Source organism: Monodon monoceros, unplaced genomic scaffold (assembly GCF_005190385.1).
Source record: "Monodon monoceros isolate NGI ecotype Baffin Bay Population unplaced genomic scaffold, NGI_Narwhal_1 Super_Scaffold_18, whole genome shotgun sequence".
Classification (NCBI taxonomy): domain Eukaryota; kingdom Metazoa; phylum Chordata; class Mammalia; order Artiodactyla; family Monodontidae; genus Monodon; species Monodon monoceros.
The window spans coordinates 179,903,484-179,923,342 of NW_021703774.1; the positions used below are offsets into that span (position 1 = coordinate 179,903,484).

At 61.9% G+C, this 19,859-nt stretch overlaps 1 protein-coding gene across 1 annotated transcript in view; it reads right to left on the reverse strand.

The window, feature by feature from the left end:
• Window positions 1-19,853, reverse strand: part of SKI (SKI proto-oncogene) — a 57,135-nt gene extending 37,282 nt beyond the window's left edge. The window contains exon 1 of the mRNA XM_029227534.1: window positions 19,170-19,853. Within this exon, the coding sequence (XP_029083367.1) occupies window positions 19,170-19,649 (480 nt within the window). The 5' untranslated portion in view covers window positions 19,650-19,853. The remainder of the gene's footprint in view (window positions 1-19,169) is intronic.
• Window positions 19,854-19,859: the final 6 nt, after the last annotated feature.

Consider the following 19,859-nt stretch of genomic DNA (forward strand, 5'->3'; position numbering starts at 1 on the left):
GATCAGGACGCAGGACGCAGAGCAGACAGGAAGTGAGATCAGGACGCGGGACCCAGAGCAGACAGGAAGTGAGATCAGGACTCAGGACCCAGAGCAGACAGGAAGTGAAGTCAGGATGCAGAACCCAGAGCAGACAGGAAAGTGTGGTCAGGATGCAGGACCTAGAGCAGACAGAAAATGAGGTCCGAACACATCCGCTGGCTCAGGGTAAACACGTCCCACAGTCACAACAGTCAGCACGAAGGGTGGATTTATCCAGACCTGAGATGCAATGGCATGGGCAGGCCTGGACGGATGGCAGGCACAGGTGACTGAGAAACATGGGTCAACAGAGGATAAATTGTGAACCAAAGGTAGCCCCTGCCCAAAGCCAAGTGGAGAGTATAGGACAGGGTCACTGGGTTTGTGCCTTCGGCTCTTTAGCCATGACCCCAAGTGACAGTAAAGGTAAGAGGATGCCCACATCGTGATAAGAACAAACATCAAACCCTCAAACCCCAAAAAGACAGAGAAGCGACGTCCGCGTACCTGGGGAGCAGGGGCACAAGCCCACATCTTCCACCACATTACAAAGCGGGCCTTGCTGGGCAGCATGTGGCTAAAGGTCACCTGTGCCCCGCAGCGGGAACGGGCATCTGGAGGAAAAAGAGCCCCCACGGCCGTGTCCACCCAGGACATCCCGATCCTGCCTGCGAAGGCCGAGTCACAGCTAGCGTCAGCTGGCCTGGACCTTGAGGACGTCGGAAGCAAACAGAAGATCCCAACTCAGCTGCCCCAACCAGGGGCGGCAGTGACAACCAGAAGCGCACACAAGGACCGTCCGGCAGCCAGAGGGTGAGCATCAGCACGTCTACACTGAGCACCAAGTAAATCAAAACGGACAACAGGCAAACAAAGACCCTGAGCTTTCCACGTGGCGGCCCCTGGGGGAGGCAGCACCGCTTCAGGGCTACTCAAGGGACAGGGAGCAAGGAGAAGGACCCCCGGCGGGTGGGGCTTCCCAGCCCCCTGTGTGCTCCAGGATGGGCTGGAGGGCCTGGGCCAGCTAGCTCCTTCCGTCAGCACCAATCCTGGAGACAACTCCATCCATCGCTGGGCCCACAGCCTGATGCTGCCTCGTCTAAGGGCAGAGGGGCCGGCAAGGGGCCGGGGGGAGGGACACAGGCCCGCCGGCCAGCACTCCGAGCAGATGCATCACGCTGGTCGACGGCCCAGTCTATACGGCGGACCTTCCCGACACTTCAGAATCAACAGCTCGAGATGAACAAGAAGCTCCCACGTGTATCAGAAAGTCTCGGAAGAACTTTCGAGAGAGGTTCCCCTGGACCCACCTAGAGACCACCTAGCAATGCACCTGGGGCACCTGAAACAACGCAGCACAGCTCAGGACGGCGCCAGGCCCGGCAGCGCACACACACTACAGGACCGCGGCCCACAGAGGTCTGGCTGCCTCCACTTGTGGCACCTCTGGCCCTTCTCTGACTGCAGAGCGGGGGGACCAGCAAGCGCAGTCACCTCCTGTGGCAAGGGCAAGCTGCGCAGCAAGGCAGTCGCGGCGGGGCATGCATGGGGCCTGGACGGATCCCCCCGTCACAGCAAGCCCTGACGTGGATCAGCGGGGCGGGTGTGAGGCTTCCAGAACGGAGCACCTCCCGCCCCGGCAGCGAGCGCTCCGCCTGCAGGGTCCACCTCTGCCCACGACGGACAGGCGCCACCAGCGCTAAGCCCGGCCAAGGCCTTTGCCGACGGGTCGCCCCCGCCCCTCACACCCCTCACGCCACCTGGCAGCTGTGGCGCTCCTTCCCACTCTGGCTGGGCTCCCTGGGGCCACATGCCCTCCAGCGTCCAAATGAGGGCACCTTGGTTCCCTGTGCGCCACACAGAATCCGACACCCAGGCGGGGCGCGGAAGGGGCCTCAACTAACGACACCAGGGCCTTGAGCAGCAGAAAGCACTGGTGCGGCCCAGCCGATGGCACCATGCAGCGAGGCCCTGTTATGCCCGCTGCTCAGGCACACGCCATCCCCCTGGGCCCGGCGGGGGGCAGGCAGGCCAGGGCCGGGACACGGCGGCCAGCGGGACGCACAGCAGGGCCACCTCCTCCTGCTCTCACGCGGCCCATTTCTGCCTCTGCCTCTGCCTCACCGTCGGGCTTGGAGCGTGTGGCTTGTTTACTAAGAAACGCACACGTGTGCGAACGCGTCCCCAGGGATAAAAGCGAGGCCCCTGGCGGGGACAAGACGTGAATGCAGGAGGGCTTGAGGGAATTGAGGTTCACAGGCTGTCTCCTCAAATCGCCGTCTGAGGACAGACCCGCGATGGGTCCTTCTCCCCTCACCGGAGGCCCGGCCCCAGGGATACACAAAGGATACGTCAAGAGCAAGCACACACACTGATTCGGGGGCCTCACGGGGGGACGCGAGGGCCCCGGCCCCGGCACGCCCACGCTGGCTGACTGCGGGGGCCGGGGCCGGAAAGGGTGGCAGGGCTCGGCCCATACCCACGCGCTGCAGGTCGGGACGGGCGAGGCTGTGCGCCATGGTGCACGGTGCCCCACGGCGCAGCCAAAGCAACTTGCACCAAGTCGGGCCCTGAACATCCATTCCCGTCAGGCCCTCCTTGTTCTCCTGTGACGCTCAGTACTTAACAACCTTCTGCTGATAGGCTGGACCCACTGGAAGGCTCTTCTGGCAGAGCTGGGCATCGGCCCGACACTAGCCTCAACCAAGGAACCCGTCCCGAGCTCGGAGGGGCTGTGGGAACACGGGCCTCATCCTCTCTGGAGACACGTGGACCATGCCGGAAAGCCGGGGGCAAGGTGCCCGTGGCCAGGGGCCAGGCGTGTCTTTAAGCTCCGTCTTCTCTTTGGGCACAAAGCACTGACGTGCCTGCCCTTGGATTAACATTCTGGCAACTCTCTGTGGTCAGGAGCTCACACGGATGGAGGCCCTCAGCAGGTACAAAGCACTGTAGCCCTAAGGGACCCTGCAAACTGCTCCCTGGGAGGCTGTATCCCCAGCACAGGGCCTGGAACCTGGGGGCCTCCCCAGCCGCACAGCCACGGGGCACCTGTCGGGAGCCTGGCCGCCCCCACACAGCCCAGAAGAGCTTCAGAACATCGGGCCATGCCAAGGGCGACCTCATCCCCGATCAGCCACTACTGCTCTCAAAACTCTCATCCTTCATAGGGCAGCTAAAACGAGTCAACCCCCTTTTTTTAATCTTACAGGGTTTTCAGAGATTTGAGGTAGGATAAAGGTTTGCTTTCCAAATGGGGAGAAAAGGGACGTTTTTCAATTCTCTCCATTCCACCTCAAACCGAAGTGACAGGCACCTGGAGGCCGCGCTGCGCACCAGGCTCCCTGCCCTCCTGACCCCACTCACCCAGAGAAGGACACAGATCCAGGCGCAGGAACGAGAGGACGTTCTGGGCAGGGAAGAGTGTGAGCGACCCCAGCGCACGGCGCACCCGGGCAGAGCCCAGGGTGGAGTGGACACAGGCACAGAGACGGCCTCTGGGCTCAGGGACAGTGAAATGTCAACAGACGCAGCCCCATGGGAGGCCCCCGAGACACGAGCCACTGGGGAGGAAGCGGCTGGGTTCCATCCATGACCCCCAACAATGAGAAATGGAAGACGGCCCAACGCTCACGTGCAGAGAGACCATCTGCCGTCAGCAGTCACCTTACCGCTGCCCGACGTGAGGCAGCCCCGACCGAGACTGGTACCCACCCCACCCCCCCGGGCTCTGGCTTGGGGGCAGGCGCGTCCACATCAAGGGGCCGCATCTCAGACTAAACCACCTGTAAGGGAGCCGTCAGGAGAGGATGGGCCACACGCTGCCATGAGGTGTGGGGCATGGCGGCGGGGGGTGGGAGAAAAGCCATCAGGAGGGACCGAGTCCCAGTAGGTGGCCAAAAGAGGGACAGTTTAGGCACCAGATAATGGCAGAACGATTGGGACACTGAAATGGGCTGAATTTGGTGACACCAAGCAGCAGGAGGGGGAGGGAGGGCAGAGCTCCGGAAGAAGCAGACCGGCCACTGTCGCTGGTCAGGCAGCATCGCAGAGGGACACTGAACCCACCAGGAGAAAGTTCACGGGGACAGGATGCTGGCAGGGTCTAAAGTCTGCCCACAGATTACTTATTAACCATGGAGGGAAAAGGCAGACCCCACTCACGACAGTGATCGAAAGCTGCCGTCCCCAAGGGGAGGCAGACTCTGAGCCTCCTGCAGCTTCACGATCCCGCCCCAAACGCCACCTGACACCGACCAGGAGACACTCCAGGCACCCCGGCTGGAGGATCCACAGGACGGCTCCCGCCCTCCAAATGCAGTGTCAGGCAGGACCAAAGATGGGGAGGAACTCAGGAGACGGCCCGGAAGAGACGGCCCAGGGCGCATCCTGGCGGGTCCCCGGCAGAAGCAAACCGCTGTGAAAGGGCCGAGAGAGACAACGGGCTCAGGACGGGGCAGCAGCTGGGGCCCCCGGTGGTCACACACCCAAGGACCACAGTGATGGACACCCCCTCCAGCATAGCAGGTGTGAACCTTGGTGAACCTGCTCTCAAAGCTTCACTGCAGGTTTGAAGATTTCTTAAAAAGTCCCAAACCAAGGAGACGCAGCAGGTTTACCAACGGCAGCAGCAGCCACGCCACACAATGAGGACACGGGATCGCGCACCAAGAACGGGCCCGGCGCTCTGGGGACACCCAGCTCGCGCAGGGCAGTGACCGCCTGCGATATTTAGGCTGCGCTGAGTGATTTTTCTAAGACGGACCCAAAGGCGTCGTCAGAAATCAAACAGCATGAAAAACCTAACTCTCAAAATTCCAGATTTCCTGAACAGTAACAAACATGGTTATAAAAACAAATGTCAAATTCCAGTTCAACTCTCTGGTACAATGATCCAGAATCCAGCACGTGAGGACCTGGACCAACAGGGAGCAGGGGAATGGTGACGCCCACACCCCACACCCCCGGCCCCGGTGCAGCCAGGCCTGTCCGAGACCCAAGCCCCTGGCTCCCGCCGACAGGAGATGTCGGCCCGTGACCCCGCCCCACGGGCTCCTCCCTCCCAAGCCCCCAGCCCAACAGCAGCAGGACAGGGAAGGAACCTCCCTAAGCGGGTACACACTCCCTTGCTTCCACCGGAGAGGACCGCTGCTGGCTTGTTTACCCAGATCACCACTTGAAGAATCACCCAAAGTTGTCCCACTTGAAATCCCATCCCATCAGCCTTGCTCTGAAACAGAATGCAGGTCTTCCCTCCCGCCATGGGGCCACGTGAAGGTTGAACTCGGCAGAGGAGGGACTCCCGCAGCCCGTCCCCGGGCACCACCTGCTGGCATGGCTGAGGTGGGCGGCCGAGCTGGCCCACGCACGCCCGGCCTGCACACAGCCCAGAGGCCCCCAGGACACGAGTGGCTCCCAGCCTCCCAACAGGACCACACGCAGGGGCCCAGGCCAAACGCACCACTACCCGCCCCCCACCTCGGACCCCACCCCCTGGAAGTGGGCTGAGAACTTGCAGGTCCATCGGGGTGGCCAGCATGGGGCACACTGACCACAGACGGCACAGGCCCCAGTCCACCCGTGAGCCCGCTGCTGGCACAGAGAGCTGTGGCCGCCTGGCTCACCGTGTGCTCTGCTCACAGCACCTGCTGGCGCCCGCCCCACTGGCCCAGCTGGCTGCAGGGAGGCCACCGTGCCAGCCCGCTATGCCCACACATGGCCCCGGCTGGGCTCCTGGGACGGCTTGTCGGGCCCGCTGCCTCCTGTCAGATGCCCCGGCTTCGGAAAGAGAAAAGGGCTGGGGCAGCCGGAAGCTCACGCACGGTGCTGGGCCTTCATCGTGACCGACGCAGGGGTGGGCACCCCACCACCCCACTTCGCAGGCGGGGACACTGAGGCCCGAGGAAGTAACAGGGCCTCGGGTCCGATGGAGAGGCTGGCCAGGCCAGGATCTGGGCCCGGGAAGCAAGTGTTTTTCGGTTGTTTGTCGTTTCTGGTTTTGTTGTTTTTTGTAAAGATCCAACGTTTTATTTTTTTAATTTTTCACTGCAGCACACAGCTTGTGGGACCTTAGTTCCCCGCCCAGGGATGACCCGGGCCCTCGGCAGTGAGAGTGCAGAGTCCTGACCACTGGACCGCCAGGGAAGTCCCAGGAGTCAGGTTTTAAGAATCCATGCCCCTAACCACTAAGCTAGGCTGCCTCTCTAAGTTTCAAGGAACTTCTACTTGACCAGAAATACCAAAAAATTATACTTACTACTACTTGCACAGAGAAGATGGGGGGGGGGAAGGTTAAAATCAGATCCAAAGACAGTGATTTCTGCTTCACTGTGGGCAGCGGGAGAGGCCGGGGAGAGCCCTCTGAGCGATTTCCAAGTCCTTCTTTTCTTTAACCCGAACACAAAGAGCCACCCTCACTGCGGTCACTGCAGGCCACGCCCAGGTTCCCACCACTGGGTCTTCCTTTTGAATCCAGACAGTGGCGTCACCCCACCCAGCGGGCAGACCGGGTGGTATCTGCAAAACAACAATCAAGGACCCTCCTTTCGAGAGCCAACGGCGGGCCGCACAGCCCCACTACCCTGTCTCTCATCCATAGTCAACAGCTAAGACAAAGCTGGACGGAAGAGCAGACAGTGACCTCGGCCCCCCAGGTCCAAGCCCGCGCCCCCCCCTGCAGGAGGCCAAGATGGGGGCGTCTGGAAAGCAAACATCGGGGATGGTCCGGGTCATCAGCTCAGGCAGTGCAGCGCCGGGGCCGGGGTGCAGGCAGCGGGGCACGGCCGCCCCGGCCAAGGCCACCACCCAGGCCCCAGGGGCCACCCCGTGACCTCAAGGCCCTTCGGGGCTCCAGGGAAGGGATGCCACCCCCACCCCCACCCCGAGCCTCACCACCCACACCTCCGCAAGGTGGCGGAGCACAACAGCGAGTGGCCCACCCGGAGGACCCGTGTCTCCCGGGCCCCGTTACCGTGGCCTCCTGAAACCAATGCCAAACTAGTGGAAATCACGGCTGGGGGCCGGGCTGGACCCAGGGCCACGAGAGGGGCACGAGCGCCAGTCATGCGGGAAGCGGTGTCCGAAGGTAGAGGGAGGACACCAAGGGGCCAGCGGTCCTGGGCTCGGGCCTCCTGGGCTCCCAACTGTCCTGGAGCCAAGCCGGGTGGGGCTGCAGGTCCACACGCTGGTCCCCGAGCTCGGCGTCGGCCGCCCAGCTGCCCCGGAGCAGCTCTGACCTTCCTCCCAGTCTCCCGGGAAAAGTCAGCGTCCGGCCAGCGGGCACTCCTGCCCCGAGCTGCCCCCAAGCTGTCCAGGGCAGGGGTGGGTGTCCGCCTGCTCTGGGCCCAGCGTGCCACCCACATCTGGTGACACGCTTAAAAGGTGGAGACGCGGTTCTCTGTGTGGGGAGAAGCATCAGTTTCAGAGAGCCCATCACTTCGTCTTACCAGAACTTTCTCCAGAAACTGGGGCAGGAGGCAGACTTCACAGAGAGAAGACAGCCTCACGCCAGGCTCGCCGGGCCGCCCCTCGGAGCCTGACACGCTCCTGCCCTGCCCTTCCCCACCCCGGGCCGGCCGAGGCCCGGCCATCTGTCCAAAGCCTGACCCCGACCAGGGCACACGCGCAGCAGCCCTCGCAGAGGCCTCCCCAGGACGCGAAGACGGCCCGCGCGTGGTGGGCAGAGCCACCCCCGGCCCCTGCAGGCTCTCTCCCAGGCCCCACGAGCCGGGCACAGCGCGGACGCCCCATCACGAACGACGTCTGCATCCAGGTCCGCCCGCCACGCTCCACCGTGAGACTCGCCGGCAGCCCCTCCTCCAGCAGGTCACTACGCCTCCCACTGTGCCCGGCTGCACCAAGAGTCTCTGAGGCACGTGGGGTCTCCTTGTACAAAGATGGGTGTCCAGCCACAGTGACAACAGAGGGGTGACTGAACCAGCAGACAAAGCATCAGACTCCAGAAAAGGCAGAGCGCTCCTACAGCTGATCAAGGCCAGACAAACAGCCCGGTTCAAAAAGGGCAAAGGACTCGAACAGACCTCTCTCCAAAGAAGACACACGCATGGCCAACAGGCTCACGACAAGATGCTCAGCATCACTGATCACTGGGGAGCGCGAGTCAACAGCACAGCGAGACACCACCTCACACCCGTGGCCGCCATCAAAAAACAGAAACCAGTGTCGGCGAGGATATGGGGAACCTGGGACGCAGGTGCACCACTGCTGTGGAAGGCAGTACGGAGGTCCCTCAAAAAGCAGACACAGAATTACCGTGTGACCAGCCATTCCACGTGTGAGAACGTGCCCGACAAAACTGAAAGAAGGCTAAACCCACTCACAACAGCGCTATTCAGCGTGGCTAAAACATGGAAGCAACCCAACTGTCCGCTGTCTGATGACAGATAAACAAAATGTGGTCCATCCATCCAGTGGAGTGTTATTCTGCCTTACAGAGGAAGGAGATTCTGACACCTGCTCCAACGTGGATGGACCCTGAGAACACGATGTCGAGTGAAATAAACCAGACACAAAAGGACGAATTCTGTGTGATCCCGCTTCTGTGAGGTCCCTGGAGGAGTCACACTCACAGAGACAGAAAGGAGGAGGGTGGGGCCCGGGGCTGGGGGAGGGGTGGGCAGTGAGCGTCTCATGGGGGCAGAGTGTCGGTTTGGGAAGTTAAAAAAGTTCTGGAGATGATGGTGGTGATGTTTGTACAACAGCGCGCCTGTGCTTAATGCCACTGAGCTGTGCACTTAAAAAAAAAAAAAAAGTGGGAAATTTTATGGTACATATATTTTACCACACACACCAAAAAACCACGTATAAGGAGAATTACAGAAAAAAATACTAAAAATAACAAAATGGCCGACTCCATTAGCAAAAAAGGAATCGAGAGCTATTCACCTCTCACATTAACAAAGCTACTCTGAATGACGGTAACCTAACGTTGTGAGAAGGTAGGAACGTGGGCGTGTAACTGGCACACCGTTTAGAGAAAGAATTTTGGTAACAAAATCTAGAGCCCTTAAGAAGGGCCTACACCCTGCGGGGGTCAGAGTCTCCTGAGAAATGCCCAGGGATGTGCACGCAGATTTAAGCACACACAGTCACCCCACGCGACCAAAGATGCCAGAGAAGTATAGAGACACATCGTGTGCATGAATAATTAAATGAAAGAAACAGGCCAGGGAGCTCGCTCTGAGCCACCAAATCTCCTACGAGAAACTCACCGAAAGTCCCAGGCGTCTGAGGAGATGCACCTGCGGTGACCACTGATCTGAGCCACCTCAGGACCCAGGCCCTCCCCTCCCCTCCCCGCAGGGGCCAGTCAGCCAGTACAACCATTTCGGAAAACAGCTCAGCATGACCTCTGACCCAGCACAGCCCGTGCTCCAGACACACGTGCACACGCTTGCACCAAGGACGCTCCACACTCCTGCTCGCAGGCGCTCCCAAGTCCATCGACACAAGAGTGGGGACAGGCTGGCGTGCGCCCAGCAACCAGGCCAGCAGACCGCGCGACAAGACCCAGGGGAGAGCCAGCAGCCTCGCTGGACACAGGTCCAGACACAGGGGGACGTTCAGGATGGTGTCCTGGAGGGGGGGGCAGGAAGCAGCTGGCCGGTGTGCATGACTTTCCGTGGTACCACGTGCTGCTGTGCTGAGGTTTCTGCGAGGGATCCGTGGTGAGATGCTCCCTGAAGCATCACTTGTAATAACAAAAACGTGGCCCAACCCTCGGATGCAGAATAAATGCCAGGACCCTCAATACCACAGATTACTCGCAAAAACGCTACGTGGCTGTAAACACGCACAGACGTGCACAGACATACGTGCACACAGGGGTGTGTGCCCAAGGGAGGGCTGTCACCCCGCTCGCAACGGTGGCCCCGGATCCTACAAGGCCCCCGCAGGGGACGGTGTCTGAGACGGCGGGGATCCAAACACAGGCCGGGGACCGGCTGGCACTAAGACATTCTCGACGATTTTGTTAGATGCGCTAATGGCAGCGTGGTGGCGATTTTCTACAATTCTGTATCTGTTAGACGGATCTTGAAACACTTAAACGTGAAGTGAGATAATGCCTGGGGTCTGCTTTTAAAGAGGAGGAAGGAGGGGCTTCCCTGGTGGCGCAGTGGTTGAGAGTCCGCCTGCCGATGCAGGGGACACGGGTTTGTGCCCGGGTCCGGGAAGATCCCACATGCCGCGGAGCGGCTGGGCCCATGAGCCATGGCCACTGAGCCTGCGCGTCTGGAGCCTGTGTTCCGCAACGGGAGAGGCCACAACAGTGAGAGGCCGGCGTACTGCCAAAAACAAAAACAAAAACAAAGAGGAGGAAGGAGCTAGATGAAAAGAAACGAGTAACACGATGGCACGTGTGGAACCGGGTGTGTGGCTGCGTGAACTGACCTCCCGACTTCGGGGCACTCTTGAATCTCCCAGTTTGTAAGTCACAGGCACATCACCATGGCACTGAGAGACAAGCGCTGGTCCCTTCAGGCGGTGGGCTCTGCTGGGCAGGATTCTGTTCCACTCACCCCGTAGCAACAAAGGCACAGGCCCAGGCGGCTCCGGAGCGTCTGCGACTCTCTCGCGAGCCCCAGTCACGGCCTGCGTCCCCATCCCTCCGCCCGCTTACAGCCGCCGCGGGACCAGGCTGCAGGGCTGCCTTGTGGAGTCCCGGCCACAGTCCTCAGCCCCGGGGACCCCAGGGCCTCTGGCACGGGGACGCATGAGAGAAATCGCCAACACAAGTGTAAGTGTTTAACAGAACATTTAAAAGACTAATTATGTACGTGATGCGTGAGAGGCCTCCAGCTCAGGTAGTTAAATCCCGAGGGGCACTAAAAACCACGGGAGAGCCCCCAAGTGACTCAAGACCACCTCAATAGCAGCAACGGGAAAATGAAAGCAAGTTCTCCCCAAACAGGAGACTCCAACCTCCCCTGCAGGACGCCCGCCCCGCGGCAGAGACTGGACACAGGGCCGGCCTCGGACCGCACTGTCAGCTCGGTGGGGGGCGGCAGGAGTGGAGGCCTTCTTCCTCGCCGTGGGGAAGGAGCGCGATTCGGAATCCCCGGGCCCTCACGGCAGGCAGGGATGCCGAGGACCCAGCCCGCAGGGCTGCCAGCGCCGGGCAGGGCGGGGGCCACGTTCTTGGTCCTCTGCAGTCGCACCCGTCGGCACATGGCCCAGCCCCAGCTCCGCTGCAGGTGGCCGGACCCCGGCTGGGAGGAGGGTCCTGAGCGTCCCCCACCAGGGAACCCAGGACCCCGCACGGCCGCTCAGGCCATGCGGAGCACAGCTTACCTCCTGGAGTGACGCGGGGCCAGCCCAGGGCCCACCTTGGTCTCACAGTCTAAAGAGCTTTATAAATGCAGAAAAGACCCACTAGGGTCAGGCAAGCCAGGCGACACTTATTACATACAAGGATGTTAAAAAAAAATCACAGTTTTGATAGTTCTGCAAAAAAAAACTTAGCAAATTTACAACAAAACTGTCAAGTAATTAAGGCTAGGCACTTCACACATGAACTTAAACTGCTAATTAAAATCCCCTCGCTTAATTGACTACATTTGCATATCATTCAACTTGGGAGTATAATTTTTTTAACGGTTTGGGCAACGTGGTTCGAACGCCAGGAAGCGGGAGGCGGCAGGTGAGGGGAGCCAGCAGCCCCAGGCGAGACCAGGGAAGGCAGGGCTGGGACCCCCGGGGCTTCACGCCAGGCCTGGGGTCCCCACCCCACGTGGAGAAGGAAGTCGAGGCCAGCAGAGACCCCCCGCCCCCAAGGATTCCCCCTTGCAGCCCAGCACCTCTACCTTGCCTTGACCTCCGGTGGGGAGGGGCCAGGGGATTCCAGAACTACCCATGGGGCACATGCACCTGCCCCTCCTCCAGGGGCAGCACGGCGGCCCCCCTGCCACATCTGCCCCAACTCCACCAGGGGCTCACGGAGCACCGGCCCGCGGTTCCAGAGACACACCCGCCCCGCAGGGGGCGACGTCTTGGGGTCAGACAACCACACCCGCCTACACCCGCCTCCCAGCCCAGCCTCACTCGCGGCGGCTGGAACACAAAGCACTGGGGCGCCGAGGCCCCACCGTCTCTAGGGCCCGGCCCGCGCCCGGCGGGTCCACGTGAAGACTGTGCACCTTGCCGTCCACGGCTGGACCCGTGGGTCCCCGTGGGAGGCACCCCAGCCGCACGCAGGGTGAGAGGGGCTCTGCGGGGCCAACGGCCCCTTTGTTCCAAGGGTGGAAGGGCAGCAGTGAGTTGATCCAGGAGGAGAACGCCGGGCAAACAGGGAGGCGTCCACGAGGACGGGCCGGAGGAACCGTGAGCACGGCCGCGACCCCGGAGAGCGAGGAGGTCGGGTGTGAAGGCAGCACACGCGGCCACTGCCGCTGCCACGTGGATGCCTCGACCACCCGCCGGGCCTGAGCCATGAACCAGGGCCACGGCAAGATGAAAGAACCCTGAGGTGTCAGAGAACAGACGTGGACCCAGAAAGCAGGTCACTCACAGGCCCAGTCACAGCCCCGCAGGCCGTCCAGATACCCCCAGCCTCAGAGCCAGGCGGGCCGCCGGCCTCCACAGGGCTCGGGGCCCGCTTGGCTGTTGGCAGCAGGTGTGGCTGGGACGGCCCATGGATGTGGAGGTGGGCTCCCGTGCTGGGGTGGTTTCCTGCACACGAAGCGGGACAGACCCTCGGCCCTCCCGGAACACGCTACGTGGTGCAGGAGAGGCACGGGGGCGCCCCTGCCCAGCTGGGAAGAGTGGGGTGAGGAGAAGACCGTGCCGCCAGGCCCAGGTTTGGGGTAGGTCCCCAGGCGCCAATCACAACCACCTGGCTCCTGTGACGACGTGGCCAACAGCTCCTCGGGGGCTGAGGGAGGCCAGCGCGGGCACACAGGACCACCTGACATCCAGTGGCTGACCCCAAAATGCATCCATCGCCCCCACCTACAGTCCTGACATTCAACCCAGTTCCACGCTGCTGGCCACGTCGCGGGGAGCCTACTTTCAACAAGAGATGTTCCTTTCGAAGTAGCCCACCAGCATCCCAGCGGAAGCCACGTCGGGGCCGACGCCACACGAGGCCTGTCCAGGGAGAACGTCCCTCGGACCCCCCATGCAGACCCAAGCAAGTGTGAAGCAGGGCGAGGATGCCCGACACCTACAGGACAGCTCTGTCCACTCCCGGGAAAGCTCCCCGCTCTCTCCTTTTCTAGCCATCGACAGCCAAGCTGCCAGTAAACCTTGACGATTAGTGATTTCATGCCTCTATGAGTCATTCAACGAGTATTTATTCCAGGCCCGGAACTGGGGACCCAGCCGAGACCAACACCCCCCCCGCCCCATGAAGCCGACAACACAACCACAAACACACAACCCCAGAGCCGGCCGCAACAAGGGCTCCCCGGAGAGCCCAGACCGCGGGGCAGGCCTGACCGCTGCGGGCTGCGCGGCCCACAGAGCCACGCCAACTTCCTGAATTATCTGTAGCTGCAAAATCAAGAAGTCGCAGTGTTCTTTGAGTCTTTCTAAATCAAAAATGTAAAATCAGAGGAGACGCAAACGCCAAATACCCGACAGCGTCCTGTCTGCTCCCCCGGCCGTCCCACTGCGCTGAAGCAGGGGCTTCTAGAAGTCAGCCCTGCGTTCACAGACGGCAGCATCAGAGCTGTGGTCTGCTCCTCCCCTGCCCTGGGGCTGCGTGGGGGCCCGGGCCACGCTGGCACAGGTCACACCGTGGACACACATGCAGCCCAAGGCCCCGCCTGCCCCACTCCACTCACACGGACACACGGACACCGTTCGCAGTGCTAACCCAACTCCGACCAAAACCAGCTTCAGACCCCACCGCGTGGGCCCCACACTCCCGGAAACGACTTCCCGTCCCTTCTCTGAGGCTCGGATCGGCCCTCGTTAACCCACGGATGCGTGTGGCCCGGAGCCCCCGCCCCGCGATCTCAGGGCCCAGCCCCCCTGGACTCGCCCCATCGCCCCATGACCAGTGGGCAGGAGGGAAGGAAGGGCCCTCGGAGGAATGGAGCCTTCTCCCTCTCCCGCAGCCCTCACAGATCTTAAGGAAATAATTCAGCCTCTGTATTTTAACTCAAAACAAAGAAACTTCTAAAAAACATTTCAGTTGAAACTTGCATAATTCTTCCAGTGGAGAAATCCTCCCCAACTTTCGCAATCCTTAGAAAGAGACACATTATTGCTGCTTGTGTAACAGTCTCCGGGCCACAGAGAGTCCGGCCGCCGGCCACGGACACCTCCCGCCAGACAGCCAGGGCGCAGGGCCCGGAAGCACCGCCTCCCTCAGGCCCTCCCGGCGCCCGGCGGTCACCCTCCCCAGACTTCCTCGTGGGCCTCGCCTGGCATCTCAGACAGACGGTACCCAGACGCGCTGCAACGAAGCGTGGGAGCCACTGGCCCTACTCTCGAAGCCCCGCGCCGACTGAGGGGTCCCGGGGGGCAGGAGGGTCGGAGGCGAGGGCCACTCAAGGACCCTGCTGCCCCCAGAGAGACGAGGGCCCCGCCCAGCTCCAAGGAGACGTCCTGGACATCGGCAGGATGGCTGAAGACGGGCAGACGTGGCCCGCTCACTGCACAGAGACTGAAGGCCAGCCCCCCACGCCTTCCCTCCCTCACACACGGCTGACCACAGGGCTCAGGGCAGCAACCAGAGGCTCCTCAAGCTGCTGTTTCCCTTCTGACAAGGCCCCGGCCTCACTCTGGGGCCTTCGCGCTGAGGACCAGACCGACCCGCAGACCCTGTCCTCCTGCACAAGGGGCGGGGCCCATCCGGGAGCCTGGCCTCGCATCATCACCCGATGGCACCCCGCCTTCTCAGCTGAGCGTCCAAAGCCAGGGAATCACCATGGAGCCCCATGAAAACCTCGAGCAAAACAAGTGGACAGAGGGACAGCCGAGGGACTTCCCCGGCAGCCCAGGGGCTAAGATACCCACTCCCAATGCAGGCGGCCCAGGTTCGATCCCTGGTCGGGGAACTAGCTCCCGCACGCATGCCGCAACTAAGACCCGGCACAGACAAGAAAAACAGATAGATAAATAGATAGATACACGGGTAAAGAAATAAATATCTTAAAGACAAAACAGGACAGCCAAACCTCTACATCTAGGGCCAAACCTGACGGCATCCGGTGAGCACAGCCCCCCGTGAAAGAGGGAGTGCCGGGAAAGGCATGCTGGCCAGAGTCCCTTCCAGTCTGTCGCTCGTTCCTGATTCCATGCCCTCCCGTGGCCATTTCGGCTTGAATGCACAACACGCTGAGAGGCCCAGCTCTCCCTCCACCACAGCCACAGCCGGTCCGCAACAGACACCAAGAGACTCAGCACTCCTCCACGCCGACAGCCCGGCCGGGTCTCTACTTTGAGGAAACACTGCTCTCTGACTAGAGAGCCGTCACCAGGTGACGCAGGGAAACTGTTCCAGCGCTAGGAATTTAGACAGACTGCACCGTGGACGCTCCCACCACACACCACGGCGACCATCGGCCCACGAGCCCCTGGGGTGCAGGCAATTCTACAAAGAAGACTCCTGCAAGGACTCAGCGTCTGAAGGACAGAGGCCAGCGAGCGACACCAACCCCGGTCTCCAGTCTGAGAAGCGGGACCCTCCGAAGGCACAGCAGTGCCCAGGAGCCTGTTTCTTAACCACACAAGGACCGGCCAGGCTCCAGCCCCGGGGAGACAGCACACCCCCGCCCCGCTGCCTGCTCGGCCCGCGAGGAGCCCTCCCGCGGAACGAGGGGTGCGTCCCAGGCAGCAGCCAGGCTGGCAGCACCAACGTCCCGCCGTGACTGATAGCAGCCGTACCGTTAAAACACCAGTCCGGTTTGGTTCAAACGCCATCAGATAAGGGACAGAGCCGACTGGGCAGAAGAAAAGGGGAGGGGACCGTGGGAAGGCTCTGAGGCCCCCATCTCCTCGCCACACATTCCCAGCAGCAAAAGGACACGTCCTCGCCCGGCCTATGACCTCATCACTTAAACACCCCCCAAAAAACACTGCCAATGGCCGCTACTTACTACAGTCCCCCTTTCACAAGTGAGGAAACTGAGGCAAACTTGCTCAAGGTCAGGCAGCTACTGAGGAACGGAGTGAAGGACAGGGCGAGGACATGGGAGCAGCCCCATGGGGCTCCACGTTCTGACCCGCCCAGCGCGGGACACCAAGGCCAGCAGCCGGGGCCCCGGCAGCCCCGACAGCCGTGGGACGGCCAAGAGCACATCCTTGGGGCCCCCGTGGTGTGGGGGGCATCACTGAGGAGGGCCCCGGCTGGCACACATGGACGTGCCACCTTCAAGGATTTCCAACTCAGGCTGGAGCCCCGCTCCCCCACTCGGTCCCACGCTGGGATTGCCGCCCCACCGTGGTCAGGCCGCAGGCACAGCAGGGCAAGCGAAGGCCATTGGGCACCAGGACCCCACAAGAGTCCCTGGCCCCTGCCCACTGCTGACGGCAGAGGACACGGGCCTCCGTTTGGCAGGAGACCCGGGCGACCCCTAGGCCCCCAGCACCTGGAACACGCTTCGGCTCACTTCATGGCCCCGGCACCCAAGGCCCCCACAAAGAGTGGTGCCAGCACACTCTTTGTTCCTTTCTGCCCTCAGCCTTGGAAGATCAAAAACATTAAAATAAACTACAAGAAAAGTGAAGAAATCAAAACACAAACCGTGAATAATTTGTCGAGCAGGGAGTGGGAGGGGTGAACAGAGGCGGGCAGGGCGCCGGGAGGGGGTCTTCCCAGGCAGCTTCTTCCAGAACAAGCAGGGTCTGGGCAGCCATGGGTCCCCCCTGATCCTGAGGCTCAGACCCCCCCTTCTCACGGGTGGGGTGTCCCTGGCATGTAGACAGGCTGTGCTGGCGACTTCTGGAAAGGACCACGCACCCCAGAATTCCCAACCGCATAGTCACAGAGAGAAGGCAGTGAGCAGAGTCCCGGGAACAGGACAGGCGGCGAGGCCGGCGGGAGGAGTGGCCCCCGAGGTGCAGGAGTGGCAGGAAGGCACAGAAGCGTGTGAGCGGCCAGCCAGCCACACGGCCGAGGCCCGGAAGGAGGGACACCGGACCGCCGGCCCATACCACCACTGCGAGGATAGGCCGCGCTGACACTTCGGCCTGGGGACCCCAACAACCACTTACAGCGACCACATCTTCGTCATCACTGGGGAGATTTTTTTAACCGGTGAATGAGCTTTCTGAGCGGCGCTGGGGGGAGCACAGAAGAAGAAAGAGTGGTGCTGACCATCTGTTGAAATCACCAGGCACGAAAGCCCCCTCTGACCTCTTCTCTGGGACTGTGGCTCAGGGGACGGTCCTGCCTTCTCACCTGGCAGTCCCTGGGCCCACAAGCTGAGCCTACGGACACCCATGTCCAGAAGAGCAGAGCCTGCTGCAAGAGGGCTGAGGCCCGGGCCTGCAGCTGCAACAAAGAGCCCACCCCAGGAAGACAGCCACAAACATACACGACCCAGATTCGGACACAGACACAGACACACACCCTGTGAGACAAGCCCCTCTGCGTTCCACCCTGGGGTAAGTGACCCACCACGGGCTTACCAACCACGGGCTTCCCCAGTTGGCCAGAACCCACCACCACCTTGCACACGGGGCTCCCTTGGGCCACGATGGCTGTCGAGGGGGCGGGCACCCCAAACAGAAAGGCCCCCAGTGTGCAGGGAGCGCCCACCACGCCACCCAGAGCCAGCTCCCAGTCTAAAACGAAGGGCCCGGCCAGCCTGCTGGGATCCGCCGCCGGCCGTTCCCAACAGCATACTCCCCCACCAGCGCTGCCCACTCAGACTGTCCCTCCCGCCCAATCCCAGCCCCATAGTCTGCAGACAGCTGCCACCTGGGCGCCAGCCTAGCCAAGGGCAGAAACACCACAAATCCACAAACGCACACGGTGGCCCCCTCTGAGCGCAGGCGACAGGCCCTCACTTCCCCTCCCCTCCTCCGCTCCCTGAGACTCTGACACTCCGCTGGAGGGGCGCCCAGAGAAAACCGGGCGGGAGCATCTATTCACAGATTTGGAAAAAAAAAAGTTTGATGCAATAGCTGAATTAATTAGGCCTCCCAAGAATAGCTGAGCCAATGCAGCATTCTGTGTGTGCAATTTAATAAGCCTGGATATTTAAAAGAAAAGTTACAAATACTCGGGGAGAGGGGGGAGATGTCACAGAAAGTTAGCGTGGACCCCACTGAATGGCTTCGGCGTCGAGTGGCCCGGGAGCTGCCAGGCTGGATCACACAGATCCTCCGTCTGGCAAACAACAGGGACTAGGCCAGCGGCCCTTCCCCGCGGCGCCCTTCAGCGTTTCAGAGGGAAGGAGAGAAGGAAACGTGCACATCCAAAACAAATCGCAGGCCGGCGGCTACCCTGACACTCGGGGCCCCGGGTGCCCGCTGACCAGTCCCCGAGCCCAGTGCCAAGGGGCCCTCGCCCCCGCACGGGGGACTCTGGGATTCACTCCCTGGCAGGCCAGGGCAGACACACAGAGCTGGAGTCGCCGAGTCTCGGCCCCCTGCCACCACGGCCCGAACACCTGGCTTCGGTTTAGTGTCTGTCTCCCAAACCTTCAAGGCACAAACAGGCCCTGCCCGGCCAAGTTCTGCCTGCTAGGACACAGGGGCAGGCGCCCCTCTGTGTGCCAGCCCGGGAGCGTTAGGGCCAGGGCAGGTCCCTTCCGCCAACTCGGCCTGGACACCTCCTTGGGCCCCAGGAAGGCCTGGGTTCCCGGCTCCAGCCTGGACACGGCCGGGATCAAACTTCCCGGGACTCAGGGCAGAAGAGTCCGAGGTCTGAAGCCTGCCCCTCCCGGCCCAGCTGGGCACCGGCTATGGGCCTCAGGAAGGCTTCACCCACCCTGGCCAGCCCTCGAGGCCCCCAACCAGGCAAGCGGCTTGTCCTACGAGTCGGACGGGAGGATCTTCCTCCCAGATACATGGCCATCTACGGGGACGCCAACGCCACCCCAAATTTCCTTAAAACCAAACCAAACCCTGAGACGTGTAGGGGAGGCAGAGTCCCTGACCCAGAAGGAACCCCCACCCTCTCCGCAGCCCGCCCTCCTACTCACTCCCCGGGCCCGGCCGTGGCGCGGGACACTCACCCGGGGCACCCGCCGCTTGTACTTGTTGCCGTAGTCGAACTTCTCCTTGACGTCGTCCAAACAGCGGCCGAGGCGCGCCTGCTCCTCCTTGCCCGTGTAGTCCTGGCTGAGCAGGATGTAGGCCCGCCAGTTAGCCGAGTCGAAGCCCCAGTGGCAGGTCCGGTTCTCCAGGGCCTTGTGCGAGTGCACCACGAACTTGTGCGGCGGGTACATGAGGCGGCAGTCGAGGCACTGGATGCAGGCGGCGCTCGGGCTGTTGTAGAGCTCGGGCACCAGCAGCCCCTTGCACTTGCCGAAGCACTCGTGGTACACGCGCACGCTGCGCTCGCTGAGCTCCAGGCCCAGCGCCAGGCTGGCCGCCAGCTCCTTCTTGCAGGGCGGCGGGTAGGCGCCGCCGTACAGCAGCGCGTTGCACAGGCGCTCAGCGTCCGTCTTGGTGATGAGCCCGCACGAGGGCGCCGAGAAGGGCAGGATGCCCATGACTTTGAGGATCTCCAGCTGGTCGGCCGTGCAGCGCGAGCAGTAGATGTGCAGCTCGTCGCACACCGAGTTGATCTGCTGCAGCGAGAAGTCGCGCAGCACCGAGTTGAGGATCTGCGGCAGACAGAGGCGCTTCTCGCCGCCCACCACGAAGCACGAGATGGTCTCGCCCTCCAGCACGGTCTCGCAGCGCTCTGTGGAGCGGTCGGA